The following is a 25007-nucleotide window of genomic DNA, read 5'->3' as shown; positions in this document are numbered from 1 at the left end:
CCCGCTTCTTCCAGATCAATGCGTTTCCATTTTTAGTGATGATATTGATAACTTCTTTTTTCATTATCAGTGACGCGTACTTTCCATTTAGCAGAAATCCTGTTTTTATCAGTGAGATGAGACCTTTTTCATATTCCAATTTGATTTCTAGTTTTGTTTTATGAGTTTTCTGGTGCATTCAGAATGTGGTGATCCAGGCATTTTAGTTTCCAACAAATGATATCGTTCTATCATCTAATAAGGACAGATAGTTTGAAATAAATATCGTTATGGCTGGAAGCACTGGAAGAATGTCCTCTGGATATTCGAGACCACAAGGAACCCATTCTCTATTCATTCTTTAACTAAATCTTCTATAACTTATTTAGAGCTTCCTGTCCCCAAATTTCATTACAGGACCATTTTTTAATTCCCTTAGTAAGTTTGCCGAAGCAACATAATATAATATTCATCCCCTATAAAACAAAGCTATTTGAACTGCAGTTGTTTTAACAGAGATTATTCCCTGGGAAGTTACAGGATTTGATTTAGAAGGCAGTCAGATTTATAACGAAAAAGCTGACCAAACCGGTGCTCCTAAACTGTCACTGAAAATGCTTCTTCCTGTGATTAATAAACTGTCTTGAATTCATTGCTTTAAATAAACATTATATATATATATATATATATATATATATATATATATATATATTGAATTGATTTTGTATTATAAATATATATATATATATATATCATTGAAAATATATATATTTATATATATATTAATAATATATATATATACACACACATATATATGATTGTGTATATAAATATTTATATATATATATATATATATATATATATATATATATACTATATATATATAATGTTTATTTAAACATTATATATATATTATATACACAAACATACAAAATTCACTTTTATATAAATAGATAAATCCCCACAAGGATGAGTCGCTCCCATCATTACATTTTCGATGACTACTTATTAAAGTAAGAGTTGTATGTGAAATAAGTATTTGGATGAATGAACAAAAACCCGAAATATGTAAGACCTCCAACAGAAATATACCTCTGAAAGCGTAAATGCACGCAAATGCTTGCACGAGAAGCAACAAAGATGTTATAAAACGGACCTCCGAATACGCGGCAGCTAGGCTATTTAATAGGTTGCCCCAAGAGCTAAAAAGATGTGAAAACTTAGAGACATTTCAGAAAAACTAAAGTCATGTCTATTCATAAAAACTATTTAATAAAATTATAAACTGCTAATAACAAATAAAATAGGCACGCCTCATGGACCAAATATGAGACGGAATGGAAAGTGAGGTTTCAAAAGTAAACAAGGATAAGGGTAATGATGATGATGACCCATTGGTTTATCCCAGCAGTGTTTAGAAAAACAACTCAATTTTAGTAAAACGGCTACTATATAAAAATGAGCAAGAACGCTCAAATGTCTACATATGTATAAAAGTTTTCAAAATATGAGGTATGTTCAAAGATAATCAGCATTTTATTATATTTTCAGTCCCTATCAGAAGTCTCTCAATAAGTCGTGTCGACGTGTCAAAGGCAAAACAAGATCCGTTTTTAAACGGATAATCTTGTGACAGGTCATCCTCTCTCACTTTCTCTTTGCTTCTACTATACCTCTTTTATATTTAAACATCCAATGTCTATGTAATTAACTTCAATTTGCACCCTCTGTATTGTTTTACTGTAGAAGACGCTACAGAAGACACTATAACTCAATTTCGAGCAAAACCTCAGTATTCAGTCAAGATACTCATTCGATATCCCCTCGCTCTCTCGCTTCAATGATTATTGTTGCTGTAACCTTAAAAATCCCGTTCTTCCACAGATCGTCTTCGACACCCTGAGTCTGGACCATAAAGCCGTTATATCTTGCAACGCCTCCAACGCCCACGGATATGTCTACAAAAGCGTCTACCTCAACGTTTTGTGTAGGTTCTCCTCAGCGCCGTTTGCATGCTCATGCTCTTCTAGGTCATGGACTGTCAGATTGTCAATCTTGTCAGGCTCTTCGTTAAACACTAAAAGATTTTCATCATTGCTGGTCCTCTCCCCATTAGTTTCATCGAAGTGTCTACAGTTTACAGATAACTGGTTTGGAAACCTTCAACGTTTAAAACTTCTAAAGCCGCATGTTGCCAACCATTTGCTGAAGTGAAGTTTAATTTTTTTTCTCAATACTTCAGTATGTACTTCATCGCTCCTTAGGTCGCAGTAACTTCTTGCTAATACAGTCATAATTTGATATAGTTTCGTTGTCTGCTCACAGTCGCCCAAATGTCGCTGTGTCGTCTGATAGCAATATTTTCTCATTTTCTCTTCTGTTTTTAGTTTCTTTTCGTCATGCCTAAATAATTTGATGGGAAAACTATTTAAAAAAGATTTTCAAACTATATTCGCCATCAAAACAAAGGTGAAATGGCAAAAAGAGAGAGACGTCCCTCGTTTTAATGTAATTACAAATGGAGAGACTGGGTGGTCTGTCTGTCTTAAACTAGTACCAAGTTTACTTCTTAGAAAAATAGGTTTTAATAGATTTCAGCATTAAACCAAATATTCATATTTGATTTTTCATGAGGTAAATGGAAGGTTGTAAATATAGATTTCAGTTCTTAACATCAATTTACTTTTTAAACAGTGATTTTTTCCTTCCTAGGTAATTTAAAACAATCGATTACTGGCAAATAAATAATACAGTGAATAATCCATAAATGAATAATTATATCCGTTTAAAATAAAGTTTAACATCACACGTGTCTTGAGAAAGATTTTGTTACCCTCATGATAAAATCTTCAAATTAATTTTCTAATGAATAATTCTTTCTCCGCGACCTGTGTTATCAAATAAATTAAGACACTTCAAATGGAAATTTTCCTAATGATTATGAATATTGATATATATATATATATATATATATATATATATATATATATATATATATACACATATTGTTCTATATATAGAATACTAAAAGGATATATAGATAAATGTATATTATACATGCATATATGACAGATAGATAGATATATATAGATATGTGTGTGTTTGTGTGTATGTATGCTTGCCTGATTCGCATACGCGCGCGCGTGTATGTTGCGCGCGGGTACAGGGGCAGAGAAAAAAAAACTTAAAACATGCCACCTTTTTCAGCCCTCCCTCCAGAATGGATGACAGAACCAGAGGACGTGGCCGTACTTGAAGAATCATCCGCTATCATAGAATGCCAAGCCTTTGGGTCACCCGACCCCGACATCACGTGGTTCAGAGTAGACGACGACGAGGAGGTCGAAATTCACGACGAAGATCCCAGATACGATATCAAGGACGACCGGCTCGTTATCAAGTAAGTATTCGGCTTCCATACTGCGCTTGGTCGCTGGAATGGATCCCAGTCATGAGTCCATTAACAATTTCTGGAATCTCCCACTGGTAGGTTAACAATTTCTGGAATCTCCCACTGGTAGGTTAACCGTGTGTGCCATCTGAAGAATTCCTCATCGACTGATTGCCCATTTCGCATGGGTAGATTAATCATCTCAAGCATTTCTCATCGACTTATTACCCATTTCGCATGGGTAGATTAATCATCTCGAGGATTTCTCATCGACTGATTACCCATTTCTGAAACCTTTCCTAAGTAGACTAACTACACATGGCATCTCTCACGGATAGATTCACAATTGCTGCAATCTCTCATATGCCGATTAATATTTGTGGCTTATGAAAACTAGGTCTCAAGCGTTTGACAAAAGGTCTTGAGAAGATCCCTGAAAATATTTTTAACGCGAGAACTAAATTCTTGCGGTAAGGTACAATAAGGACACATCAATAAATTATAAATAATTGATGCAGGGATCCTTCGTAGCCTAAAGTTCGCACGAGAGTTTCAAAGTTAGATACTTTATGAAGTATATTGATTTTCATTTTGATTTTAACTACATAAGGCATTTACCGAATTTATGTAAATTCAAGTTTCCTTTTGTATTTAATTACTCTCAATATATAACCGTTCTTCAATTCCTGATGTAATGTCAATAGGAATTCGGGTCGGAGGTTTGATAATAAGGGGGTATTTAGTTAGCTCAGGAGACACAGGGTAGGAAAAGGAACAATTACCGGAATTAACAATTTTTAGTCTAAATCATCTATCTGATAAGTAAGGTTCACATATCTCACATCATTTTTTTCCTAGTCACCGATTACGCTTTGGCGAAAATACGATTTCAGTGAATCCAGCAGGAAGTTGAGCAATATCTGTCTATCTATTTATCTATTCATACATGTGTGTGTGTGTATGCATAATTTGAGTATACGACTAGACTACAAGACAAGGGAGTCAAGAGTGCAAGACCTTCCATCTCCATTCTACGACATCCCATACGAACCACTTACAATGGAAAGAAGATGACAAATGATGGCTGAGTTTCACCAAGATAATACGAAAGCAAAACGGTTTACAGCCTACATCGGTTCGTACTTGGGCCAGCATATCTGAGGTAACAAGTATCTACAACAGGAGTCAGACAGCTCCATTCCCCGGCCGTTTTCCTATCGCAGATTCGCAACATCGGAATTTAGGACTAACATCACGTAATGCTCGCGGGAACACTGATGATTGTTAAAATAAACCAGAGAAGGAATTCGGCAGCAAAAAGTATGGGGGAAAAGAATGATGTGCACCTCTCTCGACATAAGTTGTTCATCATTAACTACTGTCCTAGTCTCTAAAGCTGACAAGATGTGGTACGTGCATGTGGTGGGAATGGTCAAGATATCTTGAAGGTGAAACCTTACCCACTACAAAGTGCTAAGTCCAGGTCTACTTCATCAGTGCCTCCTTTACTGCTTTCCATCTCAGGTGCTGAGACACTTTTTAATGTTGTTTGATAACATATATTTCATACTTTTCCTTATTACATTTTCCTGATATCTCTCTTCATGTACTGTGGAACCGACTGGCAGTATTCAAGCAGGATAGTGAATTGTGAACAGGGTTAGTTTGTGATTACTTCGACTCCGTCGATAAAATACTAAATATTTTCATAAATAATTTTCAGTCATATCTTGTATATTTAATCAGAAAAATATGGTAACCATCTGGAGCATTGTTCGATTAACCTATCTTTTATTGCAAAGTTTACTAAAGAATGCCTCATCAATAACTTTGATATCAATAACTTGAAAGGAGCCTTCTTTATAAGGATTATTGTAAAGTTTCTGAACTCTGGGGTATACTGTTCTGACGTCAAATATATACCTGTTATTTAATATTAAATCAGCAATCAACGTAAAGGCGTAGCTATACCTTAATGTTCCATCAATATTATTGATGTTTAATCATTTCTATTCCCAGAAAAGTAATTTATACATTAGTAATATTAAAACTAAGTAGTCCCCATACGAAAACTTTTCAACTGTCTACATATTTCATTATTCTAATACAAAACTTTAATATAGTCACAGTTACTTTTAACAGTTATTGTTTTCTTTTCAAAGTCTGGATTAAAATATTTACTAAACGAAGCCACAATGCATCGGACAAGGTCGTCGTAGGGCAAAGTTGTAGAAGTCGATGACAGAAAATTCTCGTAACCTTCATAAATATCACTACGCATTGAAATAGATTCTAAAGCATTATCGTTATTTTGAATCAACCAGTTTTGTTCTGCCACATTTTCTGTTTCATCAGAGTTTATCTAATACAATATCAAGAATAATATTCATGACTGAATTTATACTGTAAATTTGACAGGATGTTTATAATCTTATGGATGGCATACACACACAGGTATTATTATTTTATGAAGGCGGCACTTTATACGACTTAAGTTCCTTAACAAAATGAATGCTAAAACTTAACAACATTCTGGCACCGTCATCACAAATTCCTAATATTTCAGGTCTGTGGATGAGCACTCCGACGGCCGTTATGTCTGCAAAGCCACAAACAAGTTTGGCTCTCTAGAGGCTGATGCCGAAGTTTCCATTCGCAGTAAGTGAGACACAGACGTTCTTACTCAAATTTCAACCTCCTTTCTTTACCTCACTCAGAAAAATTTTTCTTTTTCAATTCCTTTGCCTATTTTTCAGGTAACCTTCAGTTTTTACCTGTTTAACGCTTATTTATTCCGCTATTACCGTGATGGTCAATATGTCATCGTTCATTATTTAAATGAGGGTTTCATTAACCATTATCACAGATCTTATACGGGAGACATCCCACATCGTTATAGTACTGTCCACTGAAGACCCGGGTTCATCATTTTCATTTTTATTAAGACTATCCTTCAAAGAGGCCACATCTTTCCATAAATGTTTTTGATAAGAAATTATCAGTCCTTCTTTATCTATTGACAACAACAAACTTAGACATTTTAGACTTTTAAAAACGCCTGTTAGAATTTGAAAGTCTTGTCCTTAGTGATACTGAAAATTATAATAGGAAATGTCTTATTTCAGTCTTCACTTATATGCGGAGAACTGAACTTTCCAAGAGATTTATTTCATTGCTCCTTTTCGTAGAACTTTCCAGGGGATTTATTTCATTGCACCTTTTCGTAGAACTTTCCAGGGGATTTATTTCATTGCTCCTTTTTGTAGAATAGTTTATCCTCCGCAAATCGAATTATCTTATTCCGGTATCATGAGCTTTTTAAGAGATTTATTTCACTGCTCCTTTTTGTAAAATAGTTAGAATAGTTTATCCTCTGCAAATCGAATTATCTTAATCCAGTATCACGATCTTTTTAAGGGATTTATTTAATTGCTCCTTTTTGTAGAATAATAGCTTATCTTCCGCAAATCGAATGATCTTATTCCAATATCATTACCATCTGATAGCAGGCATACAGCGCCATTTTTCAAAATCCCTTTCTCTCTGGTTAGTGAAGGTGACATGATCTCAAACTTCCTCCCTCCTTCAGGCCACACCAGTGTTGAAGTGAGCGTGATCCACGAGCGCGTGGAAGCCGGGGACCACGTCAGTCTAGACTGTGAGGTCAAGTACGACGAGGCTCTGGAACCCCAAATCACGTGGCTCCATGATGAGAAGGAGATTGACTTGGACGACGATAACTACCATCTAGGAAAGAGGGGTACTGAGCTGTTAATGTTTCTTATATATTTCCGTCAGTCTGTCACTTCTGCAGGTATTTGTTTTTGTCATGTGGTGGCTTCAGGACCCGGTGCATCTGCTACGGATACAATGATAAAAATCTTGTCTTCAGCCCAACCTGTCGAGCCCAAGACTTACATAACCCTAATTCGTAAAAGACCATCACTGATCCTGACTTTATCACAAGGGGTGTTTGTCTCCCAAGACCTGTGTCATATTCATGTCTCCGCAAAAAATAAGTATAAGCTGTGCAAAGAAATAAAGTCCAAACGTATGGAGGAAAATATATTAGTTTGTGGTCAAAACAGAATGGGGTGAGGGCTGGAGAAAATAACGGAATAGTTGAAAGCTGTAGTCTAGGTATCGGCAAGGGAAATATGAGGTAAGAAAATGAAAGTTAAGATTTCTGACCCATAACTTTGGTGAATATAAAGAACGTATGCCCAAAATTAAGGAACATTGGTGAATTACTTTTACAAGATTTTAATGGAAATGATTTTTGAGGGAATAAGATGTTCTGAATAAATTTAACAGAAAGTATTAAAAGAGTTCATGGGGACTATTTAGGAAAAAACCAATATTTGAAATTGATTTTGTTGGAAAACTAGGCTTTTGAAGTAGGTTGTAAAGTATAGGAAGTATATATATATATATATATATATATATATATATATATATATATATATATATATATATATATATATATATATATATATATATATATATATATATATATATGAATATTTGCTGAGTTATTCCATGAGACAGATAAAGGGAGATGAAAGTAAGTATAATAAGCATATTAATGATGTTTCCCTTAATAGATCTAATCCTTACTTCGTAATTTCCCAAGTTAGTGCCTAGATAAAAACTGTTTGACAAAATTCACATAGAACAATCTTCTTACTATTTTGTTTTTCCTGTTCTTAGGAACTTGCCTCATTTAAGTAAACGTTGCAGGAGTCTCACCACACCCCCATAAGCTACTAAGAACTTTTAGAAATTCCAATAATTAGAATACTTCCACTTTGGTTTTATGTACAGCCCTCCACAGAACAATTCCCTCTCTGGCGGGCCCTTGTGCGTTTTCAAAATAAGATGCTTCTTATATTTTATAATTGTCTTTCAGTGTTTTCTCGTCAGTATTTCAGCTCCTGCAGGATAGGAGAGTCTTTAGTTCTTTTTTTAAATTTGCCTTCTTCTTATTAAATTGCATAAAAATTATTAGCCAAAGCCATGATCGTATTGCACAAAACCTCGAGAAAAAATAAAGTATCATTTCACTTACGCAGCCTAACTTTACTTCGTTTGTCATCTGAATGAAGGTATACCTAAATACCTAATGATTCAAGCGTTTCTCTCACTCACTCTCTCTCACGCAGACAAAAGCGGCGACGATGACGATGATGACAACGACGACGAGGAGGACGACCGTGAGGAAACCACCTGGGTTCTGGAAATCATGCAAGTGCACGGGGAGGACTCCGGCGTTTACACGTGTCAGGTCAAGACAGATTTAGACACAGTCACTCACGATCTTATCCTCAACGTCGAAGGTTTGTCCTGAAAGTTGCTGAGGTCTCATGACATGAAATCCCTTTTTTGGGAATTAGGGAAAGGGCCCCGTAAGGATTGCAGACACAAAGGGATAATAAATACTTGCACGCAAGTGGTAAAATGTTAAAGCCTTTGCTGATTGGGTGTGGAAATACATAATGAAGGTTTGTTCAGGAATGGTAAGATGAAAGGTCCCTGTGTTTGAAAGATGCACAGATGTAGGGTGTTTTTCGGGGAAGGTGAGAGAAAGAACTTTGTGCCTCATGTTTGCTCAGAAATTATCCAAAGGGACTTTGGGTGCAATACGTACAAAGTTATAATAACGGTTTGATCAAGGATGACAAAGAAAAGAAATATATAGGTCACATTAAATAGCGATAAAGTAGAGGTATTTCTGAGTTAACTATTCATAAAAACAATGACCATTTTTTCAGGACCGATAAGGGAAAACATTTGCGTACCTTTTTTGCAAAGCGATAACAAAGGTTAGTTCAGAAATGATAATAAGAAAACCATTTGCGGCTCATGCATGTCAAAATATAATGAATGTTTGGTCAGGGATTTTAGTGTTTTTGCAAAGATTTATTCAATGTTTTTTTTTTCAAGAACAGTAAAGGCAAAGGCTTTTCCATATTAAAGATAAAAAGATAAACTGAAGGTTTGTTCTGGGAGGAATAACAAAAATAAGTCTTTGGAGTTCACAGATGCAAAAATGTAATGAAGAACTATTCAGAAATGATGAGAAGAAAAGATTTCTTGGATTCCACTCGCAAAGATTAAATAAAGTTTGATATGGAAAAAGGTTCTACGAAATCTAGATACCAAGACGTTGTTCCTGAGAGATGAAGGCAAAGGACAATGGGAATTCTAAATGCATAGGTGTTTATGAATATGAGAAAACCCCTTTGCAGACAAAATATACAAGAATATACTGCATCACTGAAATACCCACTCCTAGACCAGCATGACGTTGATTTTGATAAGACGAATGTTTTCTGCCCAATCACCGTATTCTTTAAAACTTCCCCTCATTAAACAGATGCGCCCAATCCGCCCAAACTGAAAACCGTGAAGTGTGAAGAGCACACGGCCTTCCTGGAGTGGGCGTCGACGGGTGACAACAACGCTCCCCTCCAGGGATACGTCATCCAGTACATCACCCAGTTCCATCCGGACGACTGGAAAGATGCCGAAAATCAAATTCCGTCCGGCGAGACGACCTATTCTGTGAGTAGAGCCCAGACGTTGTTCCCAAAGCCTCCTAACACCATTCTCTCATAGCTGTAGATTCATACCACCTGAAGGGATTTCCGTACTGAATGAAATGAAGTGAATGGCCTTTGCATTTCTCACCACCTGGACTATTAACTCTATCCGCTGACTTGGCCACAGTTCGTTCCGTATGCTGGCTTCTCCGCCTTTGATTCTTTGCGTGGCTTCAGCATTACCTGAAAATGTTCTGGCTTTCCACAAATCTCGAGGCTGTACTTTGGCTTCCTCGTTCTCATTTTTAGTGCTGGCTTCAGGACTGTCGATCTCATCTGCTACTTTCGTCATTAAGAATTATATGATGGTTTCTTTCTGTGCCCCTGCCAAGAGCCAGAGTTTATTTCCTGTCTATAAAAGGCGTTTTTTTCGTAATTGCGTACCAATGTTTTGATTCTTATTTCATTCTTCAAGTCTTTTCATTTATCTTTATGCAATCGGTCATACCACTAAAAAGACAAATGACTGCGATTAACTATAGGGATATTTGATAATAAACAGAAGTATGTCGTATCTTCTGAGGAAAACTATTTACATTATTTATTAGGATTATGTACGTTACTTTCCGCATTACCCTTCGGTTCCTTCTAATTTTTGACTCGTAATAACTGATATATCATCCTGGTTATAGATGTTCCGTTCACGCTTACATCTGCTTAAATATTAGCAAATAAAAGGTACTGAAATGGATAATCTCTTCCTGTTCCGAAAAGGGTGCCCCTATTATCACTTACACTAAACTGGAAAAGTTGTGAGTAGGCTTTTGTATATCATGGTGTTCGTTTTAAGGTGCTACTGCGGCATAGTATCTACAAAGGTTCTATTTACGTTCTACAAATGTTTTATTTACTGTTGCTACAATGCTCACTAATCCTGCAGATCCTCAGGTTTTGCCATCCTCTGTGGGCACCATACTCCCACTAATACTATTCTTCAATAAGAAGGCTGAGGAATTTCCCCTTTTCTTTCAAGTACCAACATTGCGCTAGTTTAATACAATTAGTCATTCTTCTAATATTTGATTATAACACATTTCGCGGTTATTGTTTGTTGCTGGAAGCCCCTTTTGATTGTTCTGTTATTTATAAGCTTTTTTCTCTAATCATAATCGTGGTTAGTAATTCAGTCCCATTCGCTTTGTGAGTTTAGGATAATGAAAAAATCTTCAATAATTTTACCCTCAGCAACGTTTCTACCTCTAATAACTTTAACAACTGAACTACGACCTTTTAACTTAAGGTGCTTGCGAAATGGACGGGAAAATTATCAGGATAAGGTTGACCTCCTGGAGGTAGTACAGTGGCAAATAAATCGAAATCAGTTACCGCGATAGAATTATGAAGATAATTCTTCTCTCTCTAATAATTATCTTCATAATTCTATCGCGGTAATTGATTTCGATTTATTTGCCACTGTAGTACCTCCAGGAGGTCAACCATATCCTGATAATTTTCCAGTCGATTTCGCAAGCACCTTTTTGTGTTACTAAGAATAAAATTAGAAATTTTTCCCTTTACATTCATAATAGGAGAATTCCGTTAGTTTCCTTAGACTAGGAATCTGGTCATGCCAGGAACCTCATTGCACTGCAGAACTCTTGGGACATCTCTCCTATTTTGCTGGGTTCGGGCATGACATGCCACTGTTGGAGAATAGTGGCAGCGTACGAGGGTGCTGGGAAGTCTCAATTAACAAGGACATCCTTATTTACAGGGAAGACATGCCACACTGACAGATTGTTCATTTGTGACAGCACTGCTCGGCTGAGCAGAAATGTCATTACGCTACTCAATCCAACACAGTATGGAAAGACTTAGCACTTACAAAGCCTCAAAGCTATTAGCATTATGTATCGTGGTTCCACGTATCACCAAAAGGCCACTCACGCTTATTCTCCTGTAATGTCATCGAGTAGGATAAGATTTCCTAGTGAGACAACTTAGAAATCCTAAAACACTGACTTTTGACCCGGAACACCGCTCATCGATGATGATCCTTGATCTGATGACGATCCTTGATCTGAATTCTTGAGTTTTCCTCCAAGCAAGAAATTTAGATTTGAGAGGCTTCAAGGAGCGAGAGTCGGGAACTACACAATACCAGGTAGTCGTCTTTTTTTGCGATTTCATGACTTCCGACACGAAGGTGCCTAGTGGACAACGCAACAGATGTTAATGACCGAACTCGTTTCAAATCCAAATCATTATTTTCACGTTTTGGCATATTTACTTGTACTGTTTTATAGCTTGGAAAATGTTGCAGGTAACTTTAGCAAAGCGACAAGTATTATGGGTTAAAGAAATTGACCGTGCTAAGACCAGTTATTCAAGCAACAAACAACATTGCATTTTATGTCTGGACTATTCAGCTACTGATTCAGAAAGAAACGCTACCGACCCCAACAGGCCACTAGAATGGAATGTGCTGTTAATTCTGTGTTGCACCTTTAAAGCTCAGTTGCAAAGCTTACTACATCCGGGTTGGAGAAAAGACGGTTTGAGTGAAAAAGCAAACTGAAATAGAAAAGAAATAGCATAGGTACCTTCTCTGTAATGCGCTGTGAGCATGCATTTTAAAGCAGAAGGAATTATTGACTTTCCGGCCTGCGCTTGAGACAAGTTTTGTTTACCAAGTTATGTTTAACTGTATCTCATCTTATTCAGAGGTTTAACGACTATTTCCCAAAGGAACGCAACGCGATATGAAATGTCTTAATATCTTTGTCTTTGTCGACTAGGAGAATAAATTAGAAGCAACGGTTCATCTGGACTTGAGTTACATGCGACGAGGATAAGAATTTTGTCATTTCTTTTAGTTAGATTAATAACAAGTTTGACTGTCCGTTACAGGAAAATGAAACTGATTCTTGGTCATTTCACACAAAACGCAAAGGCTACTGTGGAATCTATTACGGAACTTTAAGACATCCTGCAAACCGTATGGACACAAAAACAAGCGTATTTGCCAATGACGAGGGATTTTTCGATTTAGAGAAATGTTTAAGGAAAAAGAAGAGTGGACGATAATGTTAAAACCCCCATCCTTCCTTCCCCCCCCCTCCCCAACGCCCCCGATTCCCCGAAAAAGAAGGGCATATACCACCCCCCCAAAGCGACAGATTGGTTTCGAACGCTGCTGCTCTTTCCCCCCGTAAGAAATTTTACTTTTCTTTTCCAGATCTGGATTTTGGAATGATCAGTGTTGAGCTTGTTTCGTGTTGTTGTTTCTCTTTGTGTTTTTTCATCCGTTGCTACATGTTTCACAGAGCATTAGCTGAGATATATACCTCAATGGGACAATGATATATTATCAGATAATATTTCTGGACTGGCAGTTCTCTTCTCATTTTGTTACCAGAGAAAAATCTTTTGAGAGTTAATTCTCGTCATGTGTAGTAATGTATAACTGTTTTCATTTATGATCTTTGGGAAATGATGTACATTCTGAATACTTATATATATATATATATATATATATAGATGTCATTTGATGTTTACACTGTTTGCACTTAACTCTCAAAACTAGCCTTGTTCCACAAAGATGCGTGAAGTTATTTTACCTGTCTTGTTTTTCTTCTCTGTGTTTATACGAATCTAAAAAACACAGTATTTGCCTAACTGTATTATTTTTCCTGATAAATGAAAGCTTGGAGCATGATGGAGGACTCGTGCTGCTGTGTCGAAGATTAGATTTTTTTTTCTCTCTTTTTTTTGGCTTCATGCAATGTATTTTGGAAGACCTGTGGCATGTTGTATTTTTATCAAAAGTCATACTGAATTTCCTTTGTTTGATTTTTCAGGAAAGTGTTTGCGGATTTGACTTATCTAAGTACAGAGCTGTTTTTTTTTTTCAATGATGCATAGATTTTTTGTTTAATTTTTGAAAGTACTGGTAATTGTATGAATAAATTGTGAACACATCTGAACATGAACACGAAGCATCCATAAAAAAAAAAATTGACTGAACACACAAATTGCTTTACATAATCATCAAATATATATAAATCCAAGACAGTGACACCCATTCAGAAACAATTGTGTGCAACAAAACTTCTTTGTTTTGATGTAGTTATCCTGTTATTCTTATGAGCTCTTTTTTCCTTTTTTTTTAAAAATTAGGACCAGTATCAAATGAGCTTTTTTTCCTCATAGCTGTTATTAGTTTGGAATCGTAAAGATAAATAAAAGCTTGGCTATAGTTTAGCAAACTAGTTCTAGATACATTTAAAAGTGTACTGTTTTTTTAAAAATGAGATCGTAGATGTATATGATTAGCTCCCGATCCTCTCAGATTGATTTTGACATTTCCCTGAGGTAAACTGTGTCCTTTTATATTCTGTAGACACATAAAACATATAAAAGATCAGTTCTTTATTCCTACTTTTTGGTCAGTTAAGGAGACGGTTAAATCACGCACGCAAGTCACTGCTAAATTTGCAGCTAAAGTCAAAACTTGTATTATCCAAAATGCTACTCTAGACACTAATTTGGAGAAGATTCTCAAGCAATCACTTGATTTAACGCCTAAACTGACTAGAAAGCTGTTATGAAAATATAGTTTAACATGTTAAAACATAACTCAGCACATTATGTAGAGCCAGTTATGAAAAAAAGAATCTTCCCCAGACTCCTTGCCAACTCCCCCTAATCCCTGGACTCTGCATATCCCGATGTAAACAAACCCCTGGCGGCGAAACATTGAACTAACTATTATTTTCTTTTTTCCCCTCTTCTAATCCTCCTTTTGACCTCTCCTCTACCCCTGGCTCATCATCGGTAGTCTCGCTTCCGCACCATGGCTCTTGTGAGTATCTCTCTCTTCTCTCTGTAGGTATATACAGTTATATATATATACAGATGATATCTGCCATTCTCTTTCGTTTTTACGACTTCACCAATCGCCTTCTTCCTGTTCTTTCCAAACCTGATTGAGATAGGACACCAAATGGCTTTTCATGAATCACAGCATATATAAATATCATAGGCATACAGGCACAAACTCACTCTGAAATTCTTTGACTTCTTTCCGCTCTTCTTTTGTGGTCATAAAACCTCAGCTTCCAAACGTAGTCGCCTATTGTAAAAACAGCTGCACGCAGCCTGTGGGCTACCTAATTTTCTTTTTTTTTTTTTTTCAGTATCTGATCTTTTTCCTGAAAGAGCTTTGTTGAGTGTTGAGAAGCTTTAGTGAACATCAGACTGCCTGGTTAAGATATCTTTTATATATCTGTTATATAATGAAAGGCAAATGTTTTTATAAGTGAACAAGATGTTTTTTTTTCTAAGTACGTTATAAATTCTGTGTAGCATTTTGTTTAATAATGGCTTAGTGGCATGCTGGTAACGTCCTCCGTGCATAGTGTTTTAGTAGGTGCTAATGTGATCTTATAAGAAAGCAAAAACAGTGATATGTAATCATTTTAAGAACAAAAGTTTAAAAAAAAAAAAAAGTGTTTCATTGTAATATTCATGCTCTCAGTTAAATATGCTTTATTTCTTCTTAATTTTAAATCTGACACCAGTTAATTAAACGCATCGAAGGGTTCGTGTACTTGAAAACAGTTTTCTCAGTAATCGTAAATGGTGATTATTGTGAACTGTAACTGCACGAATTTTCTCCAGACTTTAGCCGACCGAAAAGCTTTTTCTAGAATTTTAGTTGGTAACGATGCCATGCCATTGCTTCGCCGAAGCCAACTAATATTTTCTCTCCATCCTCAGAGGTAAAGCTTCCTCCGTCTGTATTTAAGCAAGATCAGCTCGTTTCCATTCAAGAAATGTTGTCGCAGGATTATGTCCTGATCCCCGGAATTACGGTCAAACCGCCATTAGGACTGAATCTAATTTGCTTTCAAATCGTCAGACATTTCTATTATTTCAGGACCCCACCCACCCATAGGAAAAGTTAATGCTTTCCACCAGTACGGGCGCTTTGAGTACCCTTAAGAAGTATGATTCGGCAAAGTCTGTCTTAGATTGATATACAATATATAAGCAGATTTTTCAAACCAGAAGTTCTCTCTCTCTCTCTCTCTCTCTCTCTCTCTCTCTCTCTTTTCTTAGCAATGATATCTTGGAACCTCTACAAGATTCTGTAGACATAATATACTTTATAGAATGTCTTTTCAATTCTCTTTAATTAATGGAATTTCTTAGCAAACGTATAAATCACTCTAAAGCATTTTTACGCTAAGTAATTGTTAATCAGAGCAACGCACAGTGGAAATTCAATAATATCGAGTCCAATCTACTCTGTACTAAAACCATAAAATATATTATCAAATCTAGATTGACAGAAATGTATAAATCAGTGTTCTGCATTTAACGTAAAAGTATTCATGATTAAAACTGGAAGAGTAATAAGGTCATTTACTGTCCCCTGGACTTCTCGAAAGAAGCATTTTTTCTTTAATAAAGCTGAAGACTTAATTATGCCGATCACAATCTCCTGTACTTGCCACCCCGCCCCCCCTCAAAATGCATAGGTAATCGGTGTCCCTGTTTCAAGTCCAAAGTGTCCTTGCCGTGTCATAGGAGCCGTTCTTCCACCTCCTTCTGTTACAGTAATACAGTTTCGTGGTATGGCCGGAAATCGCCTCTGTAGGTGGCCACCCAGTTATGCCAAATACCCTCCTCCCGAGTATGCCAACAGGTGACGACGTCCTCTGCAGTTATTTCTAGTGGTCTTTGCCATTTGTGTTAGAGTACGGCTGAAGTCAAGATCCCTTTATTACTGCAGGATTCCCAGTATGTATGTATGTATGTATGTATATATATATATATATATATATATATATATATATATATATATATATATATATATATATAAATATATAAATACATATATATATATATATATATAAATATATAAATAAATATATAAATACATATATATATATATATATATAAATATATATATATATATATACATACATATATAAATATATATATATATATATATATATATATATGTATATATACATCATATTTATCTAGTGAGTTGTGGCTAAACATATTTACAAAATAGTATTCCATTTCTTTTCCCATGAGATTTTTATCAGCGTCTTGAAATTAAGGATCATGATACTGGGAGACCTCACGCTTATTTAAAAACAGCCTAAAAAAAATATTAGTTTTGAGTGAGTAGAAGTTTTTAACTATCATTTTGTATTTTAGTGGTTTATTTTTCATCAGCATTCCCACATGCTTAACCGAAACTGTACCTTACGGGATATAAAATTAGATCAAGGTAATTTATATCTGTGAACATTGACCATTAATTGGTAATGAAAAAAATCTTCGAAAGTGTAATGCCTTATGTGTATTTCCTTTGCAGTATTTCTGTGTTACAGTAGAATACCAGTTTGTAAAGCTAGGAGCTTTTCTGCTTGTTTTAAAACTGACAGTTGAAATTTTCAAAATTAGCCTTAGTGACAGTGGCCCCTCCCCCACTCCTGCCATCACCCCCAACTCTGTAAATTTGGATACCTAGTTTTCGTAGGTATTTGAAGTTAGAGCCCTCCTTCCTTACTTCAGTGTGTGGATCTCCCAATAAAGGTTGTTTTTCCTAAGCTAAGGACTAATTCTTCATTGTACATTTGTCAACTCTCCATCTCTACTCTGCGTCACGTGCCATATAGATGCTCAGTAACAATGACAGATCACTACTCTGCCTTAATTCGTATGGTATCACTAGCTTTACGCAATCAAAATGTCTATGCATTCAAAGGCGTCCTGGATATCTGTCTCAAGTGAATCTTGGCCCGGACAATAGAACCATTATTACCGCCAAAATGAGAATCGCGACGCGCAGCGGGGCGACCACACTAACCTCTTTCTTCTTCTTCCACCTCTTGCCAATCTGCAGGTTCAAATGAGTCCCGGCATGAACTACACCTTCAGGGTCCTGGCCTTCAACCGCGTCGGCATGTCGAATCCTAGCGATGACACGTACGAGTGCGCGTCCCCTGGGATACCTCCAAGCCACCACCCTCACAACGTGACGGTAGTCCCTAACGCCCCCGGATCTCTACACGTCTCTTGGGATGTAAGTAACTGGAAAGAAATGTCAAAAGGTTTTACTTTCATACGTTTTCTTGTCATCTCTATATATATGGAACAGGGAAAGCTGCCAGGGGAGTCGGGTGGAAAGTGGGTAGGCACTGATGACCTATTCTTAACTTTGAACAAATATAAACGATACTCAAGAGGAATTTATTAACATAAGTGATATTAAGTAAGTGGTGCTGAAATATCACGGCACGCTTGGTTAAGACCAGAATATATGAAAATAACTATAAATTAAATTTCCAGTGTTAAATTTGGGCAATGGCTGAAAAGTTACTCGAATTTATCTTTAGGACATTTGATGGGCTGAAAACGTTACCTGTTAATTAAGGTATGATGAGGCTGCGAAAATGTCTCCATCATGTCTTTCATTCAACGTTGACAAGACTGAGAATAATGTCTTAATCATATATTTTATTTAAGGCTCATGAGACTGAAAATTTCCTCAAATAACTTGCATTTAAAGTTACTCGAATTTATCTTATTCACATTTGATGGGATGAAAACGTTACCTGTTAATTACATCATGATGAGGCTACGAAAATGTCTCCATCATATCTTTCATTCAAAGTTGACAAGACTGAGAATAATGCCTTAATCATATATTCTATTTAAGGCTCATGAAACTGAAAATTTCCTCAAATAACTTGTATTTAAAGTTACTCGAATTTATCTTATTCACATTTGATGGGCTGAAAGCGTTACCTGTTAATTACATCATGATGAGGCTACGAAAATGCCTCCATTATATCTTTCATTCAAAGTTGACAAGACTGAGAATAATGCCTTAATCATATATTTTATTTAAGGCCCATGAGACTGAAAATTTCCCCAAATAACTTGCATTTAAAGTTACTCGAATTTATCTTATTCACATTTGATGGGCTGAAAACGTTACCTGTTAATTAAGGTGTGATGAGGCTGCGAAAATATCTCGCATTTAAAGTTACGAGACTGGAAATATCTTCTTTCCACAGGTCATGGAGCAAGAAGAACACAACGGACCAGACTTCCACTACAAGGTGTTGTGGAAGCCAGCAGACAATGGCACGTCACCCGACGAAGCTGAGACGCCACGGGAGGACGAAGACGGTGATGGAGACGATGGAGATGATGACGATGAAAATGGGGATGACGACGCAGATGGTGATGACGACGATAAGACCGAGGATGGGTGGCATTTTATGATTATAGAAGATTGGGAAGAGGTGAGTATGCCTTGACAAATAAAATATGCAATGGTTTATTCTGTGTGCATAGGGAGTCTTATATGTAATGATACGATTATCTGAAGGATTAACTGAATGCCTCATAGTAACAACGGTCATCTTACCCAGGAAATCCATTTCTTGCCCCAATAAATTATTTGTACTTGAAGGAGAAACTAGATAGGGAGATGCAGGTTTCATAAATGAAGTTCAGTAGGTTCCCAGATACTGATAAATGAGAAAACATATAGCTGGGATATTAAGATATTCTATAACAAAGTGTATCGAGATTTGTAATCACGTTAGCTCAGACTTGCAGAATGAGACCACAAATGATTACATGTTCAATTATATGAAATAGGGAAGTTGGCGGTTGGTTCTGGTGTTACAGCACGTAATGAAGTGATCTAATTGTAAGCCTGGGGGGTGGGGGGAAGCATAGCTTGCAAGATGTTCTGTCCAGTGAAAATGGTTTATGAAAACAGAACTGTTGGCATTGCCATCAAAATTGCTAAATTGCTCTACAGCAACTGGCATTACCCACTCGGACAACAGAATTTTAAATTATTAATACAATTAGGTAATACAAACCTTGAGTCTTACTTTAAAGTCATCAAGAAAAAGGATAAGTTTAATTAGGCTGATATAGGGGTTGTTATCGATTAAGCACAAGAAATCAATACAAGATAATGGATCATCTTCGATATATGCTTACACGTTTTTCATTTTGTTTTTTGTTTTATTTGTGAGGAAAGCCAAAATGTCCATTTTAAGATAAAATAAATGTTAGTACTATTACGTAAGTAATATTAATCACAAAATGGAGGATGTTTGCCATCGGCCTAATGACAACACAACCACTACTGAAGAAACGTTGATTTTTTGTAAATTCTTTCATTTAAGTGACCTAGCGTGACGGAAATATCTTTGACTTGCACGTCAAAATATCATCCCTCAAATTAAACAAATCTATGCTAGACTGATGAATAGTAAATAATGAAATGGTGCTTTCATTTCTTCCCCATTCGTAGAATGAGATTGATCTCAAATGAAACAAATCTATGCTAAATTGATGAATAGTAAATGATGAAGATTACAGGCTAATGGTGCTTTCATTCCTTCCCCATTCGTAGAACGAGGTTGATCTCAAATGAAACAAATCTATGCTAGATTGATGAATAGTAAATGATGAAGATTACAGGCTAATGGTGCTTTCATTTCTTCCCCATTCGTAGAACGAGGTTGATATCGAAAACCTGCCTCCATACAAAGAATACGAAGTCGTAGTCGAAGCCCACAACACATACGGTGAAGCCCCCGAACCTGCCGAACCTATCCAAGAGCATTCTGGTCAGGACGGTGAGTGATTCGCGTCCTCTCTTTCACTTTTACTTTCGACGGTATTTTAAATCTTTTGCTGAGAGGAAGTCTGTGCTCTTTGTCAGGAGAGTAAGTGATTCTTGAACCCTTTGCTCTTAGGGGAATCTTGTATCGTTGGTCGACGTAATAAGCGATTCTTTTATCTGATTAATGAATCTTTTATGCATGCTGTCATGAATCTTATAAAATTAAAATATAATTTAATTTTATTTATATAAATACTGAGAATTTTGCAGAAATTTTTCTTGTATTCTTTTTTTCTTGAGAATTACAGTTTTGCATAATTCAAAGGCATTATCCTCTGTCTTAAACATGCTGTAGAAACCAACCAGTTCCATTTGCCATTCGGCGATTTTCATATCCTCATAAATTTTCGCTGAATTTTCTCTGTCAGTCGTTTGGAAAACATTCGTGATAAAGCTTATATTAGTGATTGAACTGTTCCTATTCATCAGAAACCTGGAACTGTGAATTCAAAGGCAGAGCCTTAGATAAAATCGTTTTACGGAAAACTGAATTTCTCTTAGCCGTTTCGATATCAGTCGTATTCTCGTATTAAGAGATAATAAACACTAAAATTATTTTTTATTTTGCTTTTCATATTGAAGGTATATATATATATATATATATATATATATATATATATATATATATATATATATATACACATATATATATACTTAGTATATAAATACATATATATACAGTATATAAATTTATATACAGTATATATATGTATATATATATATATGTGTATATATAACACACTGTATATGTAATATATATATACATACATACATATATATTTATAAAATTGCTAATTATTTTTTGTGTGATTTTAACACAAATTTTAGTTCATAATGTCCTTGAAGATGCTATTTGTATTTTTCGCTCGAAATATGTGTTTTACCCGTTTTCCCACATATGTGTAAAAACATTTATTGTTTAATTTCACGGTAACATAGAACAGTGGAATTCGATCATTTCTTTCACAAAGGAAGATAAACACATTTCAAACGTTTTTGTCGCCATGTGATTACGTAATTCGTTGTATCTTTTATAATGAGCTAGTTCGGCATTTGAGTGTAAATGAACTCTAAATAAAGCAACTATACTTCCTAATCGTGGAAACGTTTTCGTGTGTTGCAAATTCAAAATAGAATCAACTATACTTCCTAATCGTGGAAACGTTTTCGTGTGTTACATTTTCAAAATAGAATCAACTATACTTCCTAATCGTGGAAACGTTTTCGTGTGCTCCAAATTCAAAATAGAATCAACTATACTTCCTAATAGTGGAGACGTTGTCGTGTGTTGCAGCAAAACAACAAATCGTGGACCCATGGGGCTCACATTTTCGTCAACTGAATTCCAGAATAATTATTCGCATGATACCTCCCTTGCTTTTCAAGAGGTGAAGCCGGTTCTGCCTTATTTTTCAAATTAAGTTTAGTCGAAAACATCATAACATCACGGTTACCAGGGAACGTCAGAGTTACCGTAATGGTATTTTCCCCTTCGGATCATCTTCCGCCTCTCTGAACATTGCTGAGTAAATGTCAGGGAACCCTTCTCTTATGTATATATATATATATATATATATATATATATATATATATATATATATATATATATATATATATATATATATATATATATATATATATATATATATATATATATATATATATATATATATATATATATATCTATATATATATATATATATATATATATATATATATATATATATATATATATATATATATATATATTGTGTGTGTGTGTGATTGAGTGTGTCGGTTTGTAATCTGGCCATCAAAAATATTGCCCTTCTTCCTACTGCAAGTATTGAAATGATTTACCACGAACACATTCCTTGCATACGATTCTTTCCCACCACAGTTCCTGAGGAGGCGCCGACGGAGGTAGAAGCCATTGACGCCGACGCTACAGAAGTGGTCCTCACTTGGGAGCCAGTCGATGAGGACTCAGTCCATGGACTCCTCCTTGGTTACCAGGTTACTGTCTTGGCTCTTTCCTCTGCAGCCAAACTTTGAAATTCCCTAGCTTCTTCTGTTTTCCCTCTGAGCTTATGTCCTTCCTTTCTTCCTTCGTAGTTAAGCCCTATTCTTCTCCTGCTTCATCTTTCTTATTTTCATCAGACTCAGGTTAGATGATTAGCTTGGGGGGTCTCAATGACCTCTGAATGCAAAAACAAAATTATTTCGTTCTATTGATGCTCACTGAGAACTTCGCTTTTATATTTCCCTGTGTTTGTAGTCTTTTAGATTTAGTATCAGTGGGAGAATGTTTAGACAAGCAACTCGTTGCTACAGTCAAACTAAGCAATACAAGTTTAATTAAAGAAGCTACCTTCAAAACGCCTGATATCCACTGTAGTTGAAAAACCAAAGATATGTAAATAGAAAAGGCGAAAGCCGCATTCCATTTCATCTTTCATTTAATACCTTGGCATTTCACGGCTTATTCAATACTTCAGATTGAGCTCTGGGAAGCTGACGAGGACGAGAACGATGCCCAGAAGATTCTAACCAACGGTCCGGGCGCGCGGGCAGACCTCACTGACCTGAAGCCCTTCACAGAATACAATGCTCGCATAAGCGCGGTCAATTCTGCTTACTCTGGACCTCCCAGCTCTTTGGTTAATTTCAAAACTGCCGAAGGAGGTAGGTCCATCACTCGTGGCCCAAGTTAGAGTTTCGCTTTTTGGTAAGGGATGATTTCATGTTTTCCTTTGTAGTTTCTTTGTAGTTTTACGGTAGCCGTGAGGCACAAATGGTTTAGATTAGAATTTACTGACTTAGTAACGTAAAAAACATAAAATACTTAGTTTTTTTGGTTCCCAGTAGACTAATTAGTCATGCGCCAAAACCAAAATGATTAACTGATTTCGTTCAAATCTGGATAACTTACTGTAGCGGCAGAGGAATCTCGACTGTTTTATTTCTTCTTGGGAAATTTACTTACGGGCATAGGATGTTAATCGTATCCAGACAAGTTAGCATTGATTACTGTTTCTATCCAGCAGTAGGACGAGATTAAAGATATGAACTCACTGTTGGAATTCCTTGTGGTTAACTGCAGGACAGAGTTAATTTACTTTTGAGAATGTCTTTGTAGCACGGGAAACTGTTACTTTGTCTTTTGTACTCTTAGGTACCGATTCTTGAAAAACTTATAAAAAACCGATAATCTCTTGCTGCTACCACTGGAAGGAGAAGAGTTTCTTGTTAAGGAAAACTCTTCTCCTTCCAGTGTAGCATCAAGAGATTATCAGTTTTTTCCTTCAAGACAAATAGCTTTCAATGAATTACTTCTCTGATTTTCATCCTGAATTTAGATTGTTTTCACCACTATCGACTTTGCTTTCTTGAATAAATTTACAAGTAGGCTATGGGAATGAGGATCAGTTATATTGAAGTTGACATAAGGAATTGAAAAATAAAATCTGAATCCTTCATTAAACCAAAGCTGAACGCACAAGTCCAGTTAGACAAATTAATGAGATTCTGGAAAGGAACGAGATAGCCTCCTATTTTTATTTCCTGTCTTTAACAGAATTTGGACCAGTCACGAAATTCGAGAACCTATTTTTATTTCCTGTCTCTAACAGAACCTGGACCAGTCACGAAATTCGAGAACCTATTTTTATTTCCTGTCTCTAACAGAATCTGGACCAGTCACGAAATTCGAGAACCTATTTTTATTTCCTGTCTTGAACAGAATCTGGACCAGTCACGAAATTCGAGAACCAATTTTTATTTCCTGTCTTCAACAGAATCTGGACCAGTCACGAAATTCGAGGTCCAGCAACTGGGCTCTGAGAGCCTGCTGGTGAACTGGGAAGCACCAGAGGAAACTAATGGCATCACTCGCGGCTATAAGGTCGAGTACCACCTGGTCGACGCTGACGGAGAGGAGGGCCCCGTTCTCGAATACACTTCAGATGAACTGCAGCCAGACAACACATTAATCAAGTTGGCGAACTTGCAAGAGGGCGGGAAGTACCGTGTCACGGTCTCTGCTGTGAATGGTGCCGGCACTGGCGAAGAGTAAGGGACTGCATCTGTCTTGTTTAGAGCAATGGAAACAATCTTTTGGTGGCTTTGCATAAAAGGAACATAAAACGCTGAAACTGAGATAACACGCCTTGCAAGTAGTGCTGCAAGCAGAAATGAAAAGATGCTGGTTGCATACTTTCTTTACTACTGTAAGAGAATAAAGGCAAAGATAAAATGAAGATCAGAAATAATTTGTCAAGGAATACACCCTAACAACTTATGACTAATTTCCATACATGCAAAATATAATTTGGTTTTTTATCCGGGGGACATTAAGATACGTATGCCGCATCAT

General features: G+C 36.1%; 1 protein-coding gene across 22 annotated transcripts in view; it reads left to right on the top strand.

Annotated features, from left to right (window-relative positions):
- The window catches only part of LOC136828927 (uncharacterized), a 321892-nt gene that overhangs the window by 242514 nt on the left and 54371 nt on the right, over nt 1–25007 (top strand). For 15 of the 22 annotated variants that reach the window (XM_067087281.1, XM_067087279.1, XM_067087272.1 and 12 more), the window contains exons 13-25: nt 1864–1966; nt 3187–3379; nt 5937–6028; nt 6960–7130; nt 8533–8706; nt 9747–9934; nt 14753–14776; nt 17840–18019; nt 19017–19247; nt 20483–20606; nt 22533–22648; nt 23131–23317; nt 24430–24703. In XM_067087281.1, coding sequence (XP_066943382.1) covers nt 1864–1966; nt 3187–3379; nt 5937–6028; nt 6960–7130; nt 8533–8706; nt 9747–9934; nt 14753–14776; nt 17840–18019; nt 19017–19247; nt 20483–20606; nt 22533–22648; nt 23131–23317; nt 24430–24703 — 2057 coding nt within the window. The remainder of the gene's footprint in view (nt 1–1863; nt 1967–3186; nt 3380–5936; nt 6029–6959; nt 7131–8532; nt 8707–9746; nt 9935–14752; nt 14777–17839; nt 18020–19016; nt 19248–20482; nt 20607–22532; nt 22649–23130; nt 23318–24429; nt 24704–25007) is intronic. The other 7 variants (XM_067087283.1, XM_067087285.1, XM_067087282.1 and 4 more) reach the window with 1 other exon arrangement.

This window comes from Macrobrachium rosenbergii, chromosome 43 (assembly GCF_040412425.1).
Source record: "Macrobrachium rosenbergii isolate ZJJX-2024 chromosome 43, ASM4041242v1, whole genome shotgun sequence".
In the NCBI taxonomy this organism is placed as follows: Eukaryota; Metazoa; Arthropoda; class Malacostraca; order Decapoda; family Palaemonidae; genus Macrobrachium; species Macrobrachium rosenbergii.
Note: the sequence above shows the minus strand (reverse complement) of the source record. Positions and strands in the feature narration are given on the sequence as shown.